This window comes from Apus apus, chromosome 1 (genome assembly GCF_020740795.1).
Source record: "Apus apus isolate bApuApu2 chromosome 1, bApuApu2.pri.cur, whole genome shotgun sequence".
In the NCBI taxonomy this organism is placed as follows: domain Eukaryota; kingdom Metazoa; phylum Chordata; class Aves; order Apodiformes; family Apodidae; genus Apus; species Apus apus.
Window position 1 is genome coordinate 63,437,414 of NC_067282.1, and position 21,234 is coordinate 63,458,647.

At 39.4% G+C, this 21,234-nt stretch overlaps 1 protein-coding gene across 1 annotated transcript in view; it reads left to right on the forward strand.

Moving 5' to 3' along the window:
- The first annotated feature begins 240 nt into the window (after positions 1-240).
- Positions 241-21,234, forward strand: part of TGFBRAP1 (transforming growth factor beta receptor associated protein 1) — a 37,064-nt gene continuing 16,070 nt past the window's right edge. Inside the window, exons 1-5 of the mRNA XM_051643908.1 lie at positions 241-349; positions 3,142-3,843; positions 11,075-11,269; positions 12,280-12,434; positions 18,006-18,088. Of these exons, the coding sequence (XP_051499868.1) occupies positions 3,159-3,843; positions 11,075-11,269; positions 12,280-12,434; positions 18,006-18,088 (1,118 nt within the window). The 5' untranslated portion in view covers positions 241-349; positions 3,142-3,158. The remainder of the gene's footprint in view (positions 350-3,141; positions 3,844-11,074; positions 11,270-12,279; positions 12,435-18,005; positions 18,089-21,234) is intronic.

The following is a 21,234-nucleotide window of genomic DNA, read 5'->3' on the forward strand; positions in this document are numbered from 1 at the left end:
CCTTCCCACGCGCCCGATGGGCGGGGCCCGCCGAGGCCCCGCCCCCTTCCGAGGCTCCGCCCCCCCCCCCGCCGCCGAGGCTGGAGCCGGGGCGGCCGGGTCCCCTCCCTCACGTGACCGGAGGAGCCGCGGGGGAGGCGGCTCCTCGCCCCGCCCCGCCGGGAGCACGTGACGCCGGCGCGGGGCGGGGCCTGCGCCAGACCGGAAGCGGCGCACCCGCGGTGCCGCTGCGAGGCCTGGGCGCTGACAGCGCGGCCTGAGGCGGCGCCCGGCCCGGCCCAGCACCGCGAGGCCTCGGAGCGCCGGGCCCGGCTCCCGGTGCGGCGGTGGCGGCGCCTGGCGCTGGCAGGTGCTGGGGAGACGGGGGGTTGGCGAACGGGAGGACAGGCTCCGTCGCCTGCCGGGGCTGGGGAGGCGGGACGCAGCGGGTGGCGGCCTGGAGGCTGGTCGCTGCCGGGCCGCGGCGTGCGCCGGCCGGCCCTGCCGTGGGCGTGCGAGGGAACGGGGGAGCAGCGGAGGGCGCGGCGCGGCCCGGCGGGGCGGGCGGGGCGGGGCCGCGCCTGGGGGTGCCGGCGGCCTCGGCCCTGGAGCGGAGCCGGCCCCTCGGGTCGGTGGGGTCCCGCCCGGAGGTTCGTGCGGGCTTTGGCTGCGCGGGGTGAAGGAGTGCGTGGGGGTGAGGGCGCGGGGCGGGCAGGGGGCTGGTTTGCGGGGCAGCAGCCGGCAGAGCGTGAGTGCAGAGCGCGGTGTTGCCCCGCAGCGGTCGGGGAGAGCTGCTTTCCCCTCCTTACCGGAAGCGGGTGCGTGCGGGGTAATTAGTGCTCTGGAGAGAATGGGGCAGACTGATAGCTGGCTTGCCTGTTCCTTAGTCTTTCGACAGCAAACATCCCCGTTATCTTGTTTTCCGGAGTTCTGAACAACTGAAAAGCAGCCTAGTGACTTCCCTTTGTAGCTCTGGGGTGGCCTCTTGCCCTTCCAAGGAGCAGCGTGTCCCGCAGACCCTTTTGTTTTGTTTTGTTTTGTTTTTGGAGTGTGCACGGGCCCCTAAGCTCCCATAAATGAGAAGAAAATAAATCTTAAAATAGATGCAAATCATGTGTGCTGACATCTAAAAGCTTTTTTTCACAGCTTTTTTTTCTAGCACGAGCTTTTTAATTTGTTTCCATTGGACTTGCGTAGTACTATGGGTTTTTTTCATCTTTCTACTCAGGGATTGTGTATCTATGTTGATTTCTTTTATACTTTTATTCTTCGTTCACTTCCATTTAGTAAGTTTTTTTGAGGTTTTTAATACATCTTGGTCAAGAGCAAAATTCTGACGTTTTTTCGGTGGCGTGCATTAACACTTTAACCTTCGGCTATAGGATCGTTAAATTGTTGACAGCTTCAGATAGGAAAACTGCCAGATCTCTCCAGGTGATAGTTTATCACTTCAGGCTACGCATAGGCTGTTAAAAATGTTTGGGGTTTTTTTGGCAGTCAACCTTTAGGCAGTCCTCTTTAAGTTAACGTGCTGTGCTTCTTTTGATAACTTGGCTGTGTTGCCAGAGACTTGCATTATCATTTTACCTTAGGCTACTTCTCTAGTACTCCCTGGGTTTGGATTTGTTGGGTTATTTTTTATATTATCGAAGGTCAGAACAGAAATCTACACCCCAGGTAGTGATACAGTTTGAAAGTATCATGGAAGCCCAAACTGAAATCCTTTTAATTTCTGGAGGGGAAGTCATTACTGTGTCTTTGTAATATGATTTGCATCTGGCTGTATTCTTAGTTGGCTCTAATTTTATTTAGTGATTACTTGTGAGTTGTGTACCTTTTTCTCGCTCAGTTTTGGATTTTATTTTTTTTTCAGTATTCTCTTGCGAAACAGGTTTTTTTAGGTGTAGTGATTTGAAATGAAAGTAATATTGACTGTGATTAATTTTAGGATTGTTCACAAGAGTTTCTTGTTGATGTTGGTCTTTCTGTTGCTCTCAAATTTCATTTGAGATCTCCATTGTACGTGTAGGCTAGAAATAATTGTAAATTTTATTTCTTAAATTTGTTCAAGGTGCTCAGTGTTCCCCTGAATTGGCTAAGCAGTCATTTTACACCAGTCATGACAAATTACAAGGTGATTAAACAAGGCCAGCAATTTGTCATCTGCTCTTCTTTATAGTGTTAAGCACAGCTGCATGCTGGTTTCTTGTAAAAATAACACAAGTCTGGAGTACAGTAAAATTACAAAGCCTTTTTAAAACACTAATAATAATTTCATAGTTTGTAAAATTAATATTAAAGTGCTGCTTGGCACTTAAAGAGAGACTTCTGGAACAGTTGTGATAGGGAACAGAAACTCTTCCAATTTCTGTGATACTGCGTCTTGAGCTTAATTAATCCTTTATGGGCCATGCTTCCAAATTTGCTGTGTGACTGTGCTTTATAGTTACCAGTGCATATAGTCTGATACAGAGAATGTGTAAGTAGTGCTGAATAAAACAAGCACTGCAGATATTAAAAAAAGGTCACAAACAATTTTTTTTTATTATGAGTGGGATGATACCTTGCATAAATTATTATTTAAGTGGCATGAAAGTGATATATTTCTGATTGCTGGAAAGTAATCTAAAGTATGTATTAAAATGGAATATGTCTATTACATTTTGCTAAAAGACTATATAATAATAGACCTAAATTGAATGTAAAGCAGTGTGAGATGTTAACTTGTAGCACTAAATGCCTTGTGGCTTCTCTAGAAATCTGAGACCCGAAGCTTGTGTCTTTTCATGTGCAGGAGATATAAACCTGTACATGACAGGTTTATAAATCACTCAGTGCTGGCAAGATCCATGTGTAGTGCCAGGGTAACTGAGAGGGCTAGTAATATGCTGGTTACTTGTGGAGAATGCATCACTTCAAAATAGCTGGGTGTTGTTGTGAGTCTGCTTCAGAATAGGCTTGGAGTGGAAGCATATAATTTGATTAATTTCTGTGGTTATTCATGTGCTCATTTTGGCTTGTATAATCAGGTTGGAAATAGAGTACAGGCAATAAAGAATGCAACAATAAAGTTTTTGTATTGGTGAATATTAACTTGCTACCTTTGATATTTGATTATTTGTGTGTTGATAAATAGTGTTGTTTTTTTTTCTGTTTAATCAGATCACCCAGAAGACACAATGAGTGTTAAAGCTTTCAAGCTCGTTTCTGCTGTAGAGCGGGAGATGTTAATGGGAGACAAGAGTTACATCAACATCGAATGCATTGAGTGTTGTGGGAAGAACCTCTACATTGGAACCAATGACTGCTTCATCTATCACTTTCTGTTGGATGAAAAGATCTCAACAGCTGGAAAAGTAACTTTTGTTGCCACCAAGCAACTGCATAAATACTTGGGCTTGAAGAAGCCTGTGAGTGAATTGAAAGCAGCCTCTGCCCTCACCAGGCTTCTTGTGCTTTGCGACAACACAATAACACTAGTTAACATGATGAACTTGGAACCTGTCCCCACTGGTGCTAGAATCAAAGGAGCTGTGACATTTGCATTAAATGAAAACCCTGTGAGTGGGGATCCTTTCTGTGTCGAAGTCTGCATTATCTCCGTCAAGCGGCGGACCATTCAGATGTTCATGGTGTTTGAAGACAGAGTCCAGATTGTGAAGGAAGTGTTTACTCCAGAGCAACCCTGTGCTGTGGCTGTAGATGGCTATTACTTATGTCTTGCACTTACTACACAGTATATTATTTTGAATTATAATACCGGCGTTTCCCAGGATCTGTTTCCTTATTGCAGTGATGAGAAACGGCCAATTGTGAAAAGGATAGGCAGACAAGAATTTCTGTTGGCTGGCCCCGGAGGCCTAGGTGAGACTAAGGGTTGTACATTTTTTTGCATTTTTTTTAGCTTCTCTCTCATAATTGCTCTCAGTTTGGGAAGCAAAGCTTAACCAATTACATGTTGTGCACAATAATGATAATTTTCTTCACAGGACTATACTCGAAGGTTGACATAACAAGGTAGATGGTACATTTTTGGTTCTAGGTATTATTACAAAAATCTGGTTATTTGTATTTTAATCATGTCTGTAGAAAGCTTCATTTCCATATAGGCAGCTAACAGTAGTAGTATCTTTCAGGCCAGAGTAAAAAGTAGGCTGGTACTAAGTGAAACTTAAGAGGCTGATAGCCTCTCTATAGGGACTAGCTGGAATGGGTTTAGTTTTTTCCTCAGTTGCTATTCAGAAGAGTTCATATGAAGTCAGTTTCATAGACGCAGGATTCACAAATAGGTATGTTGTACTGCAGTGCTAGTAAGAACTATTAGTGGAAGTAAACTGTATCCTAACTCGTCTGGAAGTAAACTTTGTCCTAAATGTAGATATTGTTAGATTCTGCCCGGCTTTTCTGCTCCCATTTGGTTAATTTTTTCAGCTCCATATTACAGAAAATGGTAGTCTAAGTAGTGCAAAATCAAATATCATGTGAAAAAATGCTCTTGTGTGATAGATGATTGTAAGTACTACTGCTGCTGTAACATGTCTAAATCAACAATATGCTGTGAGGTCGGTAATCTTGAGCTTTTTTTTGGAAAAGCTGCAGTATCCCAGAGCTGAAAGACCACAGGCAGAGTAGGGTGCTTTCATGCTGTTTGCCATATGACTCTCCATTTAGGAGGTGCAGTTTATATATATCTCCCCTCCTGACACATTTGGAATATTATGACACAAAGATTGCAACTATTTAGGTCCTTAATTCAGGGATCTGTATGGATTTTAGTTTGTTTAATTCCAAAGAAAAGCAGGAGTGCAATCAGTTGTTTCTACTGAAGTTTTGTCTTGTGACTGGAATTGACATGTACATTATGATGCTCACCATTTTATCTTGAAAGAAGTAGAGAATCATTAGAATACCAGTTTATGCAAATTAAAGAAGTTCAAAGATGAATATTTTTTTCAGACATTGGGTGTTTTTAAGTCGTCTTGGTTTCCTGATTCATATTAAAATTTTTAGTTACTTGAAATGTGGACATGCATTTGTGGACATTAACCATTTTAGGAGCACTATGAACGTTAAAATCTGTGAATTGACTGTAGGAAGGTATTGCCTTTTTGTCGTGTTTTTAAAGAGATTCTGTTCTTTAATCTTTATCTTTTTTTGGAATGTCAGACCATATTCTGTTCAACTGGTTCATTTCTTTTTTTGATTTAAGAAGAGTAGATACACTTCCAAAAATGTGATCGTATTTAGTTAGAAAGCAGATTTTGTTTAGTCTGACTTCTGCTTCTGTCTGGTGTTGTGGAACTGAGCTATACCGTAAGACCCTGCTGAGGTGGATGTATTCTGCATTAATATATTTGGCTTTACAGTGTTTGAAGTGTCATCTAGATTAGTTTGCTTTTGAGTTAAGACTGCAATTTAGAATGGCAGAAAGCAACTGCTTAGAATGGTAATCATAAAGTAAAAAACATCTTTGAGTTACCTGGGTATGTTATCTGGTCTCCTTGCATTTAAAACTGGTTGTTAAAATTGGTCGTGATTGCTCCATAGGCTTAACCATTCAGTACTTCGTGGGTTGTCCTTGAAGATAGTATATAGCTTGACCTGACAGAGAGAAGAGGAACTTAATTTTGGATGCATCTTCATTCTGTCCAGTAATCTGTTCATTCAGAACTGAAAGTCAATTCTTTCTGATTATGTATGAGACGGTGCTTAACTAAATTCAGTTTTTCATTTCTTGAAGCTCTTGTTGCATGTTTCTAATCAGAATTCTTGCCATACAGAGGCTTTAAGTTTCTAAAATTTCAGCAAACATTTTTAGCATATTGACACAGGGCATGCTTCCTAGCACCAGATAGAGCAGCTGACCTCAAACATGAGATGCCTCAACTGAGAATGAGCTCTCAAGGGATGGTGCAGCTCTTCAGGTCTTGAGCTGAAGGAAGCACCAAGTGCCTCTTGCTGAGACTGGGGCAGGGGGAAATTTTGTCCTTGTTTGCAGGAGGTATGTGCTTTGTTGAAGATTTGTGTTGCCAAGTGAATCAGATGCAGGAGGAGATCAGCAGAGCCATCAGACATGACAAAAAAGAATGTGAATCTTCTCTGGGATCCAGGCATGAGCCTGAACCTCCAGCTGTAGTGACAGAAAGGCAGGCTTTGTTTCCACTTGTTCTGTGGTGGCAAAGGCTGGAAAATTGTGACTTCTCATAAAAAGGAAGAACTCTCCCTCTCTATCTGTGCATCTGCACCTATAGAATATGGTCAGTCCTATGGCAGCCGATGAGAAGCAGGAAGTTCTGTCCAACAAATCATCTGTGCTTGTACAATGCAGTATCACCAGGAGGAGTTAGTAGCAGTAGTGGGAGACTCTGGAGATGGAGATTTTCTCGTCAGTCTTGCTGGTGAGGAAAGAAAGCTTGAGGAGGAATAGATGTATCATGGTCACCAACTGGTTGCATTGCTTATGGTGATGAGGGATTTGGCTTTTGTGAGTATGGATCCCTATTTAAGGAAGAGGTGCAAGCCACCAAGCCAAGTGAGGCAAAGGTTTTTTTGTGAACAGGCTGACAAACCTGGTGAGAAGGATTCAAGCTAGTAATGGTGGTTGTGGGCTGAGTTGGCAAACACAGTGCATGATGAAGTGGATGAGAGACCTTGTCATCAAGAAACAGGACTGAAGAGGCCCTGCTTAACAATGTGATGGTGAAAGTTCACTCACTTTTTCTGAGAAATCAGTGTAGCTATATGTTTACAGCTGAAGTGAAGGTTACCCTTTACATGAGAGCAACAGGAAGGTGTGGTGGTGTGCCTTGCGACAAAGGAGGAGGCAGCTGAGATGTTAAGGATTAGAGAGCAGACTAACATGGGTAACATTGTGGTGACTGTCTGCTACAGACCACCTTATAAGCAAGAAGATGTAGATAAGGCCTTCTTCAGATAATAGGAAAAAAACTACATCTGCAGGGCCCTGGTTCTTAGAGGGCACTTGAACCTCTCCAGTACCTGCTAGAGGGGCAGCACAGCAGGACACATGCAGTCCAGGAGATTTTTGGAGTGCATTGGTGTTAAGTTCTTGACACAGGTGACTGAGGAGTTGATGATGGGATGTGATCTGTTGAACCTGGTTAGGGATGTGAATGTCAGGACAACAGCCCTTCTGTGGTATCCATGAGATGGTGAAGAACTGGAAGAAATCAAGTGTCTTCGCTCCTGTCTTAGATGCACAAGAGAAAGGATTGAGGGAGCTACAAACTGGCCAGCCTCAACCTGGATTTCCAAAAATGAAATTGCTTGATCAGCCTGACAGTCTTCTATGATTAGATACCTGGTTTGGTGGATGAGACAAGAGCAGTGATATTGTGAATTTCAAGAAGGCATTTTACACTATCTCCCATAACATCTTCATCCCTTGTAGATGAAGAATGAACTAGAGAAACGGGGAGGGGGGGGGGGGGGCGGGAATGGAAAGCCTGCCTTGAAGGTTTGTAGTCAGCAGCACAAAGCCCAGCTGAAGGCCAGTCACTAGTCAGGTTCCTTAGGGGGCCAATAGTGAGATCAGTACTAACATTTTCATCAATAATGTGGATGGTGGGTCAGAGCACACATTCAGTGCCTATGCAGATGATGCAAAAGTGGAAGGAATGACTCATACACTGGGGGATTGTGTTGCCATTTAGAGGGACCTTGACAGGCTGGAGAAATTAGCTGATAGTAACGTCATGAAGTTCAGCAAAGTGAGATGTCTAGTTGTGCACCTAGGGAGGGACAGCTTCATGCACCAGTACAGGCTGGGGGCCAGCTGGAAAGCAGCTTTGCAGAGAGGAATCTGGGGGTGCTGGTGGGCAAAGTGACCATGAGTCAACAATATAGCAAAGATGTTCAGCAGCCTACCAGACCACATTTAGTGGTGGACTTGGTAGTGTTAGGTTAAAAGTTGGACTTGGTGATCTTAAGGGTCTTTTCCAACCTAAATTATTCTATTAGAAAAAGTGCTGCAAACAGGTTGAGAGAGGCAATTTTTTCCCTCAGTCCTAGCTGAGGCTATGTTTGGAGTGCTGAGTCCATTCTGGGCTGCCTGGAATGGCATGGACATACTGGAGTGAATGCACTGTAGGACAAGAAAGACAACCAAGTGATTAGAGCAGTTTGTATGTGGAGGGGCTGAGAATGCTGGAACTGTTGAGTCTGAAGAAGAAAATGCTTGCAGAGGTCTTATCAACTGTACAGGGTGGATAAAGAAGACAGAGCCAGGCTGCTTGGTGGTATTGTATCCAGTGAAAGAATGAGAGGCAGTTGGTACAAACTGAAATACAGGAAATTCTACATAAACATAGGAAAAATTCCTCATTGTGGTGGTAGTCAAACCAGGAAATAGGTCTTGGAGAGGATATGGAGTTTCTGTTCTTCGAAGTCTGCTCAAAACCTGACTGAGTGAGGTCTTGAGCAACCCATTCAAGTTGACACTACTTTGAGCAGGGAAGTTTGACCAGAGAGTCTCCCAAGAGGTCCCTTCATGCTTCAAATATTCCATGCCTTTAATGAGTAAAAAATTACAAATTTTAAATATACAATTTTAGCTTATTTATTTTGCTTTTCCAGAATAAAGTCTTCTCAGTGGTGCATGGTTTGAACAGTTGCAGGTGATTGAGAGTAGGCTACAAATGGAGTTGGAGAACTGAGCCTTATAACTTAGTGACAGCCACACAGGTGCTAAGCAGAATGATTCATAGGTTAAGCAGCACCTTTGCATAAAGCAGGGTAGTCAACAGTAACCAGCATGTTCCCTTCTTGTTTTCACCCACTTGTAGTGTTCCTCGTGCTGTCAGCTTTTATGATACCTGAAAGTTTTCCTATTCATTTTTAAACAAGTAGTAATAATTCAAAAAATACAGAGGCTTTATTTTTTTTTTTTACAGATATTTTCACTAAGAATCTGTGCAATAGTTTTTAAATTTTGTTTGTTTCTTCTTTTAAGACAAAATCCTGAGTATCCTGATCTATGTTGGCCCAGCTTTGAGTGGGGAGAGGAGGAGCTTCAGAAACCCCTCCTGAATTAAATTATTCAGTGATTCTATACATTTCTAGATTTCTTGGTGCTGAAAACAGTGTGGCTGAGTTTTGTGTAACTTGTAAACTTTCAGTAGCATATACATTTTTAATACAGAATTTATTGCTGGCTTCACCACAGTTTCATCAAAAGCATTCCTGTACTATAAAAAGGCCATGTTTTCTGATTGTCCTTGTCATGTTTAGTGTTATCCTTAGGAGAGAGCTGGATCAAAACAGCAAATGCATCATTCTGTCACAGAAGCCCTAGCTGTTGAGGGCGAAGGGATGTATAGAGACCTTGACTTGGAAAAGTGCTGTGCATTACCCTGCATACCCTTTCACTTCCATAAAGGATGTTTTTTTTAACTACCTAGAAAAGAACTCTATCATTTAAAAAAAAAAGTTATTAAAATCAGATTTTTATAATACTTTTTGAGAATGTCAAGGAAGTAGAAAATTCTAAGAATTAATATTTCAAATTAGCCCTGAATTTACTTCTGATTAACATGTACTTAGATATTCTTCCATTGCTTGAAATGTATTTGTAGTACAGAATAACAACTGGAAGGCACTGGAAATGGACAGTGCACTCTGCCTGGTGTAAAATTCCACTTCTCATCCATGAAAATACAGAGATCTGTAGAGGAAATTGGAAATTATATTTTGACCAAAAAAAGGTGTTTTCTGTAAGGCATTCTAATAGAAAAGCTGATCATTGTAGTGCAAAAGCAAATAACATTACTTGCTAGTAGTGAGATGTGAAATTTTTGTGTTGTTTGATCATTTCAAAGCTGCTAGAAAGGATCCAGAAGCTTAGTGTCTACACTGTTAGTTCTGCAAAAATCTGCAACTTTATTTTTTCTTTCCTACCCTGAACCCTCAAGATGGTCCTCCTGCACAGCTACCCTTACCTCATTGTCCTCTGTGTGGAAGAGATTTTGTAAATTGAATTGCATAATCTTTTAATCTTCTCTGTCCTTTAGAGCTCGGACTTACTCTACCAGCTGTCAAGTAGCTCATTCCTGCTGAAGGACAGTTTTCATGGCAGTATCTTTATAATGGCATGAGAATACTGGTTTTATGGGGTATGCATTCATGTTTAGAATGGAAGTTAACATCGTGCTTGAGTGTGGCTCAGCTGGTAAAGGGTTACTGAGTTTTTCTTCAAAAAATGTCTCAAGAAGAATTGGGAAATACTAAGTAGCATAAATAGAAACAGTGGTGTGTTGTCCAAAAGCAGGTGAGACTTCTGTTAAGCTAGGAGAAGGAAGAAGGACAGAATAGAGAGGAGGAAGAATAGTAGCAAAGTAAAACACAAATTAACTGAAGACTGAATATGGTTGTTTTGAAGACACCATAGTAGGTATCACTGGGCTCTTCAAGTCTTTACTCATTGCTTGGCTTTTTGGGAAAATATGCTTTATACACAGCCTCTGCATTTTTTCCAAATGATTGAAAGCACAGATGCATCACAGGAAGAGACTTGTCGCAAGGAGACGGAAACAATCATTCTGTGAAAATATTGCTGTAGCAAAAGTGAGGAAGTACAAGAAAATGATTGTTGCCTAAAATGCTCTTCAGACATTTAGCACTACAAGGAGCAAATGTGCCTGTATTGCCAAATAGATCAAGCAGTGCAAATCTGCAGCTCCTACTAAGGCAGTATTGTTTGCATGCTGGGTCTCACTCAATATTAGTGTTTTGAAATTAATTCAAACTACATGTCATGGTTCTTGTTAAAAAAATCTGAAACTTACTAAACTTGAATAATTCTTCCTAGTTTATTTCAGTTTTTCTCTCAGTTTTTGGTGTTGTCTGTTTCTGTGGTGAAGGAAAAAGAAAAAGAAAGGGAAAAATGTACAGTGGAACTGAACTATTCAACAGGTCTCTAAGGTCCAGGAGGTGTGATGTGTTGTTGTCATGCCACCTGATACTGCATCTGATGTTCTGAGACTTTTTATTTCTGTACCTGGTACGCATACTTTGCATTGGGAAAACAATAGTCTTCAGCTAGCAGAGTCTCAGTCTTTGTTTCTCCCCTTTTTTGTAGGCATGTTTGCAACTGTAGATGGCATTTCACAGCGTGCCCCTGTGCATTGGTCAGAGAACGTGATTGGAGCAGCGTTGTGCTTTCCTTACGTGGTTGCTCTGGATGATGAGTTCATTACAGTGCACAGCATGCTGGACCAGCAGCAAAAGCAAACACTGCCTTTTAAAGAAGGTCACATTCTACAGGACTTCGAAGGTATTAAAAAGGACACTTTTTTCTTTTTTTTTTTCTTTTTTTTCAAATGAGTAATTCTGGAACAATCACCGTTGTGTGCCCAGTCACTTCAGTTCATTCTTTAAATAAAATTTCTAGCAGGCACATGAACTGTTGAAACTTTGATTGCACATGCTTACCTGATCAGATTCCTGCAGGCTATGATAGGAAAACTGTAGTCATCCAAAATTCCAAGCTTCCAACAAAATGTGTGCTCATCCAATGTGTCCTAATTATCAAGTTAGTTGTTGGACAGAAGTATGTGAGGTTAGAAATTTTGCTTTTAGTTATTTCTTTCAAAGGGGCAATGTTGATTTAATACTGTGAGTCAGTAATTCTGAGCTACAAGTATCTGTCCATTGGCTACCCTGACAAAGTTCTAACGTCTTAAAAATCGTTTTTTTTGTATCCCCTTCTAAAATATCTGTGCAAGAGATTTAAAAGGGGATATTTCATAAGAAACTGCTAAACAAAAATACAAACATTTATTTTTATTTGTTCCTCAGTTAAGAACTCTTAGGTCTGGAATACATTGTGTTGCTATGTTTTTCCAGGAGAGCTACAAACTCTAGCAATGTGAACTTCATGTTACTTGTTACCTTTGATATACAGCTTACAATTTTCCAATGTAAGCTTGTAGAAATATCTGGCAGTTAAAACTCCCCATTCTTTGGAATCTGGGCAAGTGTTTCATTGGTGGCTTTTACAGCTTAGTTTATTATGAGAGGTTATAGCCAGTTTCATTTTCTCAGAGTGGAACAAGATTTGCTGTAAATCAGTAAATTTACCATTATCTCTATGTTTCTGGAGTGGAATTTACCTGTAAATTATGCTATCTAGTAAATTTGGTAATAACAAAGATAAATTTTGGAACTTCGACACTCTTTAGGTTCTTGTATCTTAAATTGTAACCCTTTAAGCTTATTTCTGAAATGTGTTTTGTGTGTGTGTGTAGAGAATGTAAACCAAGTATGTCTGTTTGCTCTGTGCAGGAAAGGTTATTGTTGCTACTAATAAGGGTGTGTATATCTTGGTGCCGCTACCTTTGGAAAAACAGATTCAAGATCTTCTAGCTGGCCACAGAGTGGAGGAGGCGCTTGTTCTAGCAAAAGGAGCTCGAAGGAATATTCCAAAAGAGAAATTTCAGGTCTGTCCTTACTTTAATATTAGTGAAAACATACATTTCACAGTGGTATCATGTATACCAATGGTCAAGTGACTAGAGAGGATGGGGGAGGAATTTGCATTTGAAGAGAAACCTAATAACTTTTTTAGTTTGAGCCTGAGGAAATAGAAGTGCTGCTGAATGGGCTTGTGCTTGCAAAGGCTGCACTGTTAGCAGAGTTGAATGTTGCTGTTCTGCTGGGTATTTGATCTTGTCTGGTTTTTTTTCAAGTGTGTAACTTGAAAAGATTGTAAACAAAACCAGGAAAACTAGTGATAGAAAATCCACCATGATGCTTCCTTAGTACTAGGTTCAATTATTTGCTATTGCTGTTTTTAAAAGTATACTTTATTTCAAATCAGATTTTTTACTTCTTTTAATTGGAGATTCTCACTGTATCCTAAGCTCCACAGCACTACAAATTCAGAGTTAAGTGATAAGAAATCTAAGGCAAATACATTCTATTTCCAAATTTGTGTGTAACAATACTTAAGATTTTTGTGTGGCAAAGTCTGTTAGTAAGTCTGATTAGAATATTTACTACAGATTTGTACACATTGCCTTCTATCTCTAGTTTATATTACAGTATTTGTTCCTATTTGTCACTTAGAGAATGAAACTTCAAAAAAGTAGCATGATATCTCTACTCACAAAATAGGTAAATTAATTTTTTATTTGTTGTGTTGTTTTTTTTTTCTTTTGTAAAAGCAACATTTTATCTGTAACCTGCAGAAAATCTGGTGGGTTTTTTTAAAACATACTTTAAACAATTTTTTTTTTGCTATTAAAATAGCACGTGGAAATCACAGAATTGCAGTAGTCCGGAATTACTTAGTCAGGATTAGTATGGTTTTTAATTTCAAGAATTTTTAAATTCCTTGTTATTTAGATTTTGGTCAAGGCCCTTGAAAAGCAGTCACTAAGTTAAATTTGTATCAGCTTTCATTTTGATCCTTAGCTCCTCCACTGAATGGACAGCCAGGAGGCTGCTGGCAGTGAAAGCTTGGCCAGAAAAGTGTTTCATCTGTTCACTAGGGTATAACTGTCTGAAAGTACTTGAAGCTGAGAAGTACTTAGCCAAATGCATTAAGGGGCTGCAACTAGATGGTCTTTAAGGTCCCTTCCAACTCAAACCATTTGATGATTCGATGATTCAAATCCTGAGTTAGCTTTCCAGCATGTTTCGCTTTGTGTCTTCACTTCCAGCTTTTCCTTTGCAATTTGTTTAAAGAAGCAAACTAACATCCTGCTGTGAGTACAGGATGCATGATCTAATAAATATCTTCTGTGTGTGATAACCACTATTTCTCCAGTTATTTCTTTCCAGTTTATGTACATTTAGAGTGGGAGATGTTTTTCTGTGTTTTATCATAGGATGAACTGCAATTCATTTTCTAAAATACCTGATGTAGAATTTCATTCCTTCTAAATTTTCTTGCATTTAGGATTTTCTTGTCTTTAGGATAAGTTACTTCCTGTTCACGTGTATCTCATGTGCACAGTGTCTGCCTTCCTGAAATTACTGTTTCCAATAACATTGTAAGGTTTTTCTAACATAACATTTTTTTAAGTGTGTTCAGTTACTTTGAATCAATGCTACAACTGAAAAATGGGCACCTTTTTACACGCAAGCAGAATAGCCTGTTCTAGTTCTAGGCTGTATCTATGAACTCATACTAACCAGCTTAAAATTGATGGAATATTTAATATATTTAATTATTTCTTCATTCTATTAATACAATTAATACTGACTCGTATTAAAATTACTTGGCTTAGTTGTTGAGATGTTAGTCCGATTTTTCAGAGCATGTCTGTAGCTGGAGGTGTAACATGTTGAACTTAATTTTCTATGTGCCCCTGATACTTAATGCCATCATTACGAGTTCGTTACAAGCACATCATTTGCTGTAGTCTCACATGATATAAATCTGATGGAATTCAACCAAATTACATGTCTTACATATGTCTTTTGCAGCATTTATTTGGCATACTTGTAACTGATCGCTTTGTTGCTCCTTTCTGACCTCCAAGAGATACCTTCTTGAACACTGCCAGGGATGGTCACTCCACACTTCCCTGGGCAGCCCATTCCAATGCCTCACCACTCTTTCAGTAAAGAAATTTTTCCTAATATCCAACTTAAACCACCCCTTGGCACAACTTAAACCCATTTCCTCTTGTCCTATCACTAGTTACTTAGGAGAAGAAACCAACACTGGCCTCTCTACAGCCTCCCTTCAAGTAGTTCTAGAGAGCAATAACTTGAACTCAGTCATGGCATTGTAGGACAGTTCTTGATGATGTGGGGTTTTTTTCCCCTAATTTAGTACTTTGTATTGTTGCTGGCACGCATATGCAGGCATGTGCTGTCTTTATAGCAGCAATATTACAACAGCATAAATATATATATGCTGGTAACGCACAGTGACAGTGGTATTGAAACAGTAAAGTATTCTACTCTCGGTATTGTCTTTAGAGCCAATATTTAGTTATTGGATAGTAGCAGGTCTTGCATTAGTAGCTCTAACCTGTTATTTAACCTGTGGTCCCTGCAGACTGCAAATTTATCTGCCATAATAGATGAAAAATGCTTTGTCTTTGAGCATCAAGAATTACTGCTAGGTAAAAAATGCTAAGCAAAAGTGTTGAAAGGAGGTGGCTTTGGATATCCTTTTTGATAGAAGAATACAAAGGCCTTTCTACCATACTACCATGAAATGACTGAATACTACTTATTAATTTTTCAGGACAGCTGAAGTTTGCAGAAATCATGGTTGATGGTAGTGAAGACCTTGGTTAGATTGACACACATCTTGCATAGGTATCTCTCTTTTTCCTTTTTTTTTCCTTTTTTTTTTCTTTTTTTTTCCATCTCATTGCTTTTTTTGTTTCAAGAAACATATTAACTGATCCCAAGCCTGACCAAAAGCCGGTGACTTTCTATAAAAAAAATATTTTTTGCAATCTAGTTGGTTATTCTGACCATTTTAGATAGGATTTTTCTAGCAGTAGAAAGAATTAAGGCTTCACTATATAGCTATTGCAACTTCAGCAGTCATTTGTTTTGTAGCACTTTTTCACATATGAATAAATGCAAATCTTACTTCATGTTTTTGTAGCTAGGTTTTTTAATGTGAATTCACTAAAAAATATGGCATTTGTGTAAAGTACTTCAAGTGCTATGGAGGTTCTTCAAAATTAATAGGGAAATAATGTGTTGAATTTTTTTGAGGTGCAACTTAATACCTTTTTTAAATAAGCCTATTACAGTGTTCTGACAGGTCTAGAAGAACTCTTAGGTTTTTTTCTATCATAAATAAAAGAGTTAACTGTGGTTGGCATATAGGTCTAGCCTGTTCTTAAAAACTGTGAGAAAGAGAATATTGAATTTTCCACAGTCTGATCTCTTGCTTCCCTAATCTTTACCACAGGACACCTTTATGTCTAGTGTTTATCTTGTCAGTTAAAAATCAACCTGGATACTTCCTCTCCTATCACTGCATTTTTTATAAGTTGGGAAAGCGTGTGTCTGTGTCCATTCTAGAGCTTTTTTTGTTGTGTGGCTTTAAGGGACAAGTTGAGAAATGCCAACATTTAAATGAAAATGAATAGCATGTAATCAGTTTAAATTTAAAACTGATTCCTTGAGCCTATACTTACACTGTCAGCAATTCAGACTTAATTCCAATATCCCAATTCACTAAGTACGTAAATATTTGCGGTCACTCCATTGCAAAGGTTGAAAACAGACTTAAAATAAACCCCAGCAACCTACTTTTGACACTAGTTAGTACGGTTAGAAATGTTTGTACTTCAACCCTCCCAGGAAAGCCTGAGATCAGATTTTGAAGTTTTTCTGGTGCCATGAGATGCAGATAGCTGTAGAATGAAGCACATTACTGTCATCCTTAAGATTGTGACCAGACTAGGGTGTTCATCAGCTCACAGATTGCCATTTATTGATGTAATAACACAGTTGTAAACCCAAATTATTTTGGATATTTTATTAATTAATCACTTGAGGTAGTTTTACTATATTACTGTAGTTAAATTCCCTTTTAGCTTTAGTTAACTACATTTTGAATTAGTACAGTTGGATATAAAGCATAGTAACATTTAATTAATGTAAAGATATAATTAAATTTTGTTTCTTTATTTTTATATTGTTATTTTTGTCTGAAAAGATGTCCAGATGGCATTTCCCTTTTCCCTTTATCTCCTCCACACTGGGAAGAAAGTTCCACAACCTTACAAATCAATAGGTTTTAATGGCTTGCTAAGTATCTAGATTAAATATTTCCTTAAGGTAATCCATTAGTAAAGAAAGTATGCACAGACTAAATGGACTTAAGACAAGCTTTTCTCTTGGTAAATCCACAATCTTTAATCAAGGTAAAAAAAATCACCAATTAGAATATCAGTCTGCCTTACTTTTGAGGCCTGACACTCTAGCAATTCCTGCCCAGAATACATTGATAAAGTATTGCAGTTGCTCTGGGTATTTTCACTGAAAATGGGAGTCTGTTGTTAATAACAACATTAATGCACACTGTTAATCATTAGGAAGATGTGTATTCCTGAGAAAGTTGAAGAAGAAAACTGAGGGCACATGGATTTGCGAAATACCAGTGTGGTCACAAACGGTGGAAGCTTTGCAGGGCACAGTTTGGATTCCTTCCTTTTTGTAATTCTCTTTTGCTGTTGGAAATATTCTGGGCACAAGATTAATCTTGTGGTAACTAACTGACCATTCTGATTAAAGAAATGCCTACAATTTAAAGTAGCTTTGTGTTCTTTTTCTAGTGAACTTCTTAAGAACTTTATTTTCTATCTAGGTGTAACCCTAACAGTAAAACTTTATAACACATTGGTTTTTTATGTTTTACTTGTGCTTCTCTTTTTTTTAACCATATTTTTATGTACATTACATTATGTATTGCCTATTGGATAAGTTGAACTGTATTTTTTCAAAATCAAACACACATTCAAAAAAACCAACCTGAACTGGCAGAAAATAAGAAAGATGGTCATCAGCTGGGGATGAGACTATGAGAATGACCAGTTAGGTTTCAGAAGTGAGGTGAGATGGAGAGAAAGTGGGGTTTATGTGGTCAAGTTTGACTACCCTTGAGTTTAGATCTCTTTTTGTGCCTAATGAATTACAGGGAACTTCAAAGATTTAGTATTCTCATTTGCAAATACCACAAGCAGAAACTTGAGGCAAGTAAGTCTGATGTCAAATAAGTTATTTAAATAAGAGAACTTCAACTTGCTGTTTGTTGGCTTTGCTTTCAGAAAGTACTTGTGAACAGTGTGTGTGTTCACACACTTTGGTGTAAGAAACTGGGTCTGGGCAGGAGATTCATTATAGTCAGGTACATACAATTTAAAATTAGATGATCAAGGCTTTATTTTGCATGGAACTTGACAGGGCTGGCTGAAGAACATTCGTTCAGTGGTTTTGCCAGATAGTTATTGCAGTAGTGACTAGCACTGCATTAACAACTCCTTACAAATATAATAAAACGTTTTCCCCCCCCTTCTCTTTCATAGGTAATGTACAAACGAATCCTGCAGCAAGCAGGTTTTATACAGTTTGCACAGCTTCAGTTCCTTGAAGCAAAAGAGCTCTTCAGGTAATTGTGTAACAATAAATTTATTGATTTATCTCTTTATATAAGGAGTTAGTGTTCTTGGTTTTAAAAACTTAGTTGCTTGAGTGTTTTTTGATGCAGATGTGAGTTCACTGTGATAAAATGGTTTTGTTGCAGATAAATGTTACAGAGTAACATTGAAACAACTTGATAACTGAGGAGTTAAAGCAACTGATTTTTTAGTATACAGTAGCATTAAGGCTGTAATCCAGCTCTTGTATGTGTGGAGATTTTTCTACTTTATGCCTATGCAGGTCAAGGCTTTATTATTGAGCCTGTGCTGTGATCTACAGCATGAACATTGCTTGTTTTTTTTTCTTTTTTTTTAAGGAGGAAAAACCAAAACAACTTTAAACAAAATGCTGCCATTTAAGTATTAGTTGGAATTTAAATATTATTGACAGAATTGCACTGATTATTTTTTTTTTGAGCATGCTGATACTGAATTTAACACTTGTTCTGCTAGGCCTTTTCCAGAAGACAAACTATTTGGTTTTGAAGTCTCTACTAACCTTCAAGATTTAGCTGTTTCAGCAGTCATTTGTTTACAAATTGACCTTGGTACTCCACTTTCACTCAAAAAATGTTGCTCATTATCTTTATTTTACCTGATTAATTTCATTTCTGTTAGCCATGTCTCATTCTGTGATGGGACGTTCTCCAGGGTTAGTGTAACCCATGCTGACCGCATAAAATATCTATCCTTGTTATTTGCTAAAATTAAGTTTAAATCGGTTCAGAGTCCATGGAGTAGGATTAAGGCTAGAAATTTTGCTGTTTATTTTAAATGTGTGCAGTGTAGGAAAAATGTCCTTGAGGTTTATGGGAATGTACCACAAAAAGGAATGTTTTGAGGAATGTTGCTACTGATGAGGGGTTTCACCATTTTGTCTCCTGTTCACCAGCATAATGGGAGGCATTGGACTTGGATGGGAAGCGTACATTGAGTGAAGATTAGGGGATGACAAGAAAGGCCCTGAACAGCATTTAGTGGCAATTTGATTTGGCCACAACCACTTTCTGTATCTGTTTGTAATTTTTGGCGGTACTGAGCAACTTGCAGTCTTCCTTCTCCCTGTCGTCTGCCAAACCTAACTGAATTGCAGCTGTGCTGTGTATCTAAAGTAGAAGTACAAGCTGGACACAGTTATGATTCTTTTACAGCATTCCCACAAAGCCCTTCCATATGGCTTTCCAAATGGAAATACTTTTTTTATTATTTTTTTCCTGTGGCCAGCTTTGGTAAAATAGCTTGTTGAGGTTGTACTGGCTATAAAGTGTCTTCATTGCCTAGGTGTGATTAAGTGATCAGACTTGTGTCACTCCTCTGCAGCTGACTTGACTGTGGCTGGCACTTCAGCTTTTTTTCCTCTCACTTGATTCCACTCTGCTTGGCAGTGTTTCCCTGGTGGGTCTAATCTGGGGGCTCTGCCTTGCTGGTAGTAGCCCAAAGATCTTTAAAAAGTGGTGAAAAGAGGGGAAACGTATCCTGCAGGGAGCTTCAGCACCTTGTGGAAGACTCCAAGATCAGTTACGCAACATCCATCCGACTAGTAGTCCATCTGACAAGTGAGCTTTAGTGAACAGGAGTGTGGGAGCTCCTCTATAGAAAGAAACATGCTTCATGAGAAAACATGCTGTCCAGGCATGAATTTTGGAGCTGAGTTGGCATCCCAGGGTGTTCCCTTCCTCTAAAAGCTGCAACTCCAAAGCAGAACAACTGGTCATGAATTGCTGAACTTGGCTGGGGGGAGAAAGATAAGTTTTCTGTGTTTTTCTTCTGGCCAGCTGTATGTAAGCTGTTCAGATTATTTTGGTGACCCAAAAGATCCTTATGGAATCTAGGTGCTCTGATTTTTCAGTCCTGCTGATCACAGCCAGCTTGAGTAATAGAGTGGTTATGCCCTGATATACACTCAAACAACCTTGTTCATTTTACACTTGCTGATGCTCAGAGGAACAACGGGAAAGATAATGGCAGTCGGTGCAAACACTTCCTTTCATCCCCATGTGTTTGCTCTGCAGGTGTTTCAAGCTAGTGTTGGTCACAAATAACTTCAAACTTAAAATGCAAAAGGGAAGCTGGGAAACTTTGTACCTATCTGAGAAAACATGGCATTAGCCATGAAACAGAGTGGCAGGAATAACTCCAAGAACTTGGTGTGATGTGGTCTTACTTCTGGCCAAGTGTGAAATGAAATTGTCTCACTCTTCAGAAAGTATGTCTGTTACAGGCTAGCAGGGGAAATTATTATACTGGACTAAAGGTCTTTTTTTCTTGCATTGATCATCCTTCTCAGATAATCTTATCAAGATACAGTTGTATCTTACTCTTAATAGTTCTTAAATACTTTTAAGAGGAATATTTTCCTGCTAAGTTCCTTTTGGTTATGCTAATACTTCTGAATACTGAAGAAAGTTAACAAAAAGGAATTGATAGCTTTATTAAAACTCAAATAGTTCCTCCCTCCTCAAAGGGAGGAGAACTTTTTTCAGCTGGATCTGTTAACCTTAAACTGAGTGAGCTGTCACAGTGGGATGTCTTTGATCTAACAAATTCTGTTATAAGCAATAACAGTATTGTTATTGTGTTATGCAGTTGTGATTTATGTAGCTTATTTTTGCTATTTCAAATTGCTGTTATTGAAGATTCACACACAGTTAGACCAAGCAGTGGTGCTTATGAAGCCATTGGCTGAATTCTAGAGGCCTTGCTGAGATGTTTGTAGCTGTTGCAGTGAAACCATTTCTCTTCAGTGTGTTTGGTTATGTACTTTCACTGGTTAGATGTTGGTTACAATCTGCTGTGCCAGATACTGGAGATTTTTTTAAGCTTTGTTTCTCTTTTTAACAAATCAAAATGTTAGCTCTTTTCACAGTGTTGTCTCACCTAGGGAAAGGCTGTAGAGACTTACAGCTAAAGTATCTCTTGTACTGGAAAAGTTAAAAAAAATTGCTGGTACTTAGACCTGGACACTTAAGAAGTAGAACTTTGTGTGCAAATTGCATCTTAAATGTGATTCAAGAATATAAGCTTCTATTACAGCCAGTGGGATCTAGGCAAAACAGCTAAATCATGTAAGCTGTCTCTGATAGCTGTAAATTTAAGGGCTTGTGTTTAGATCTGT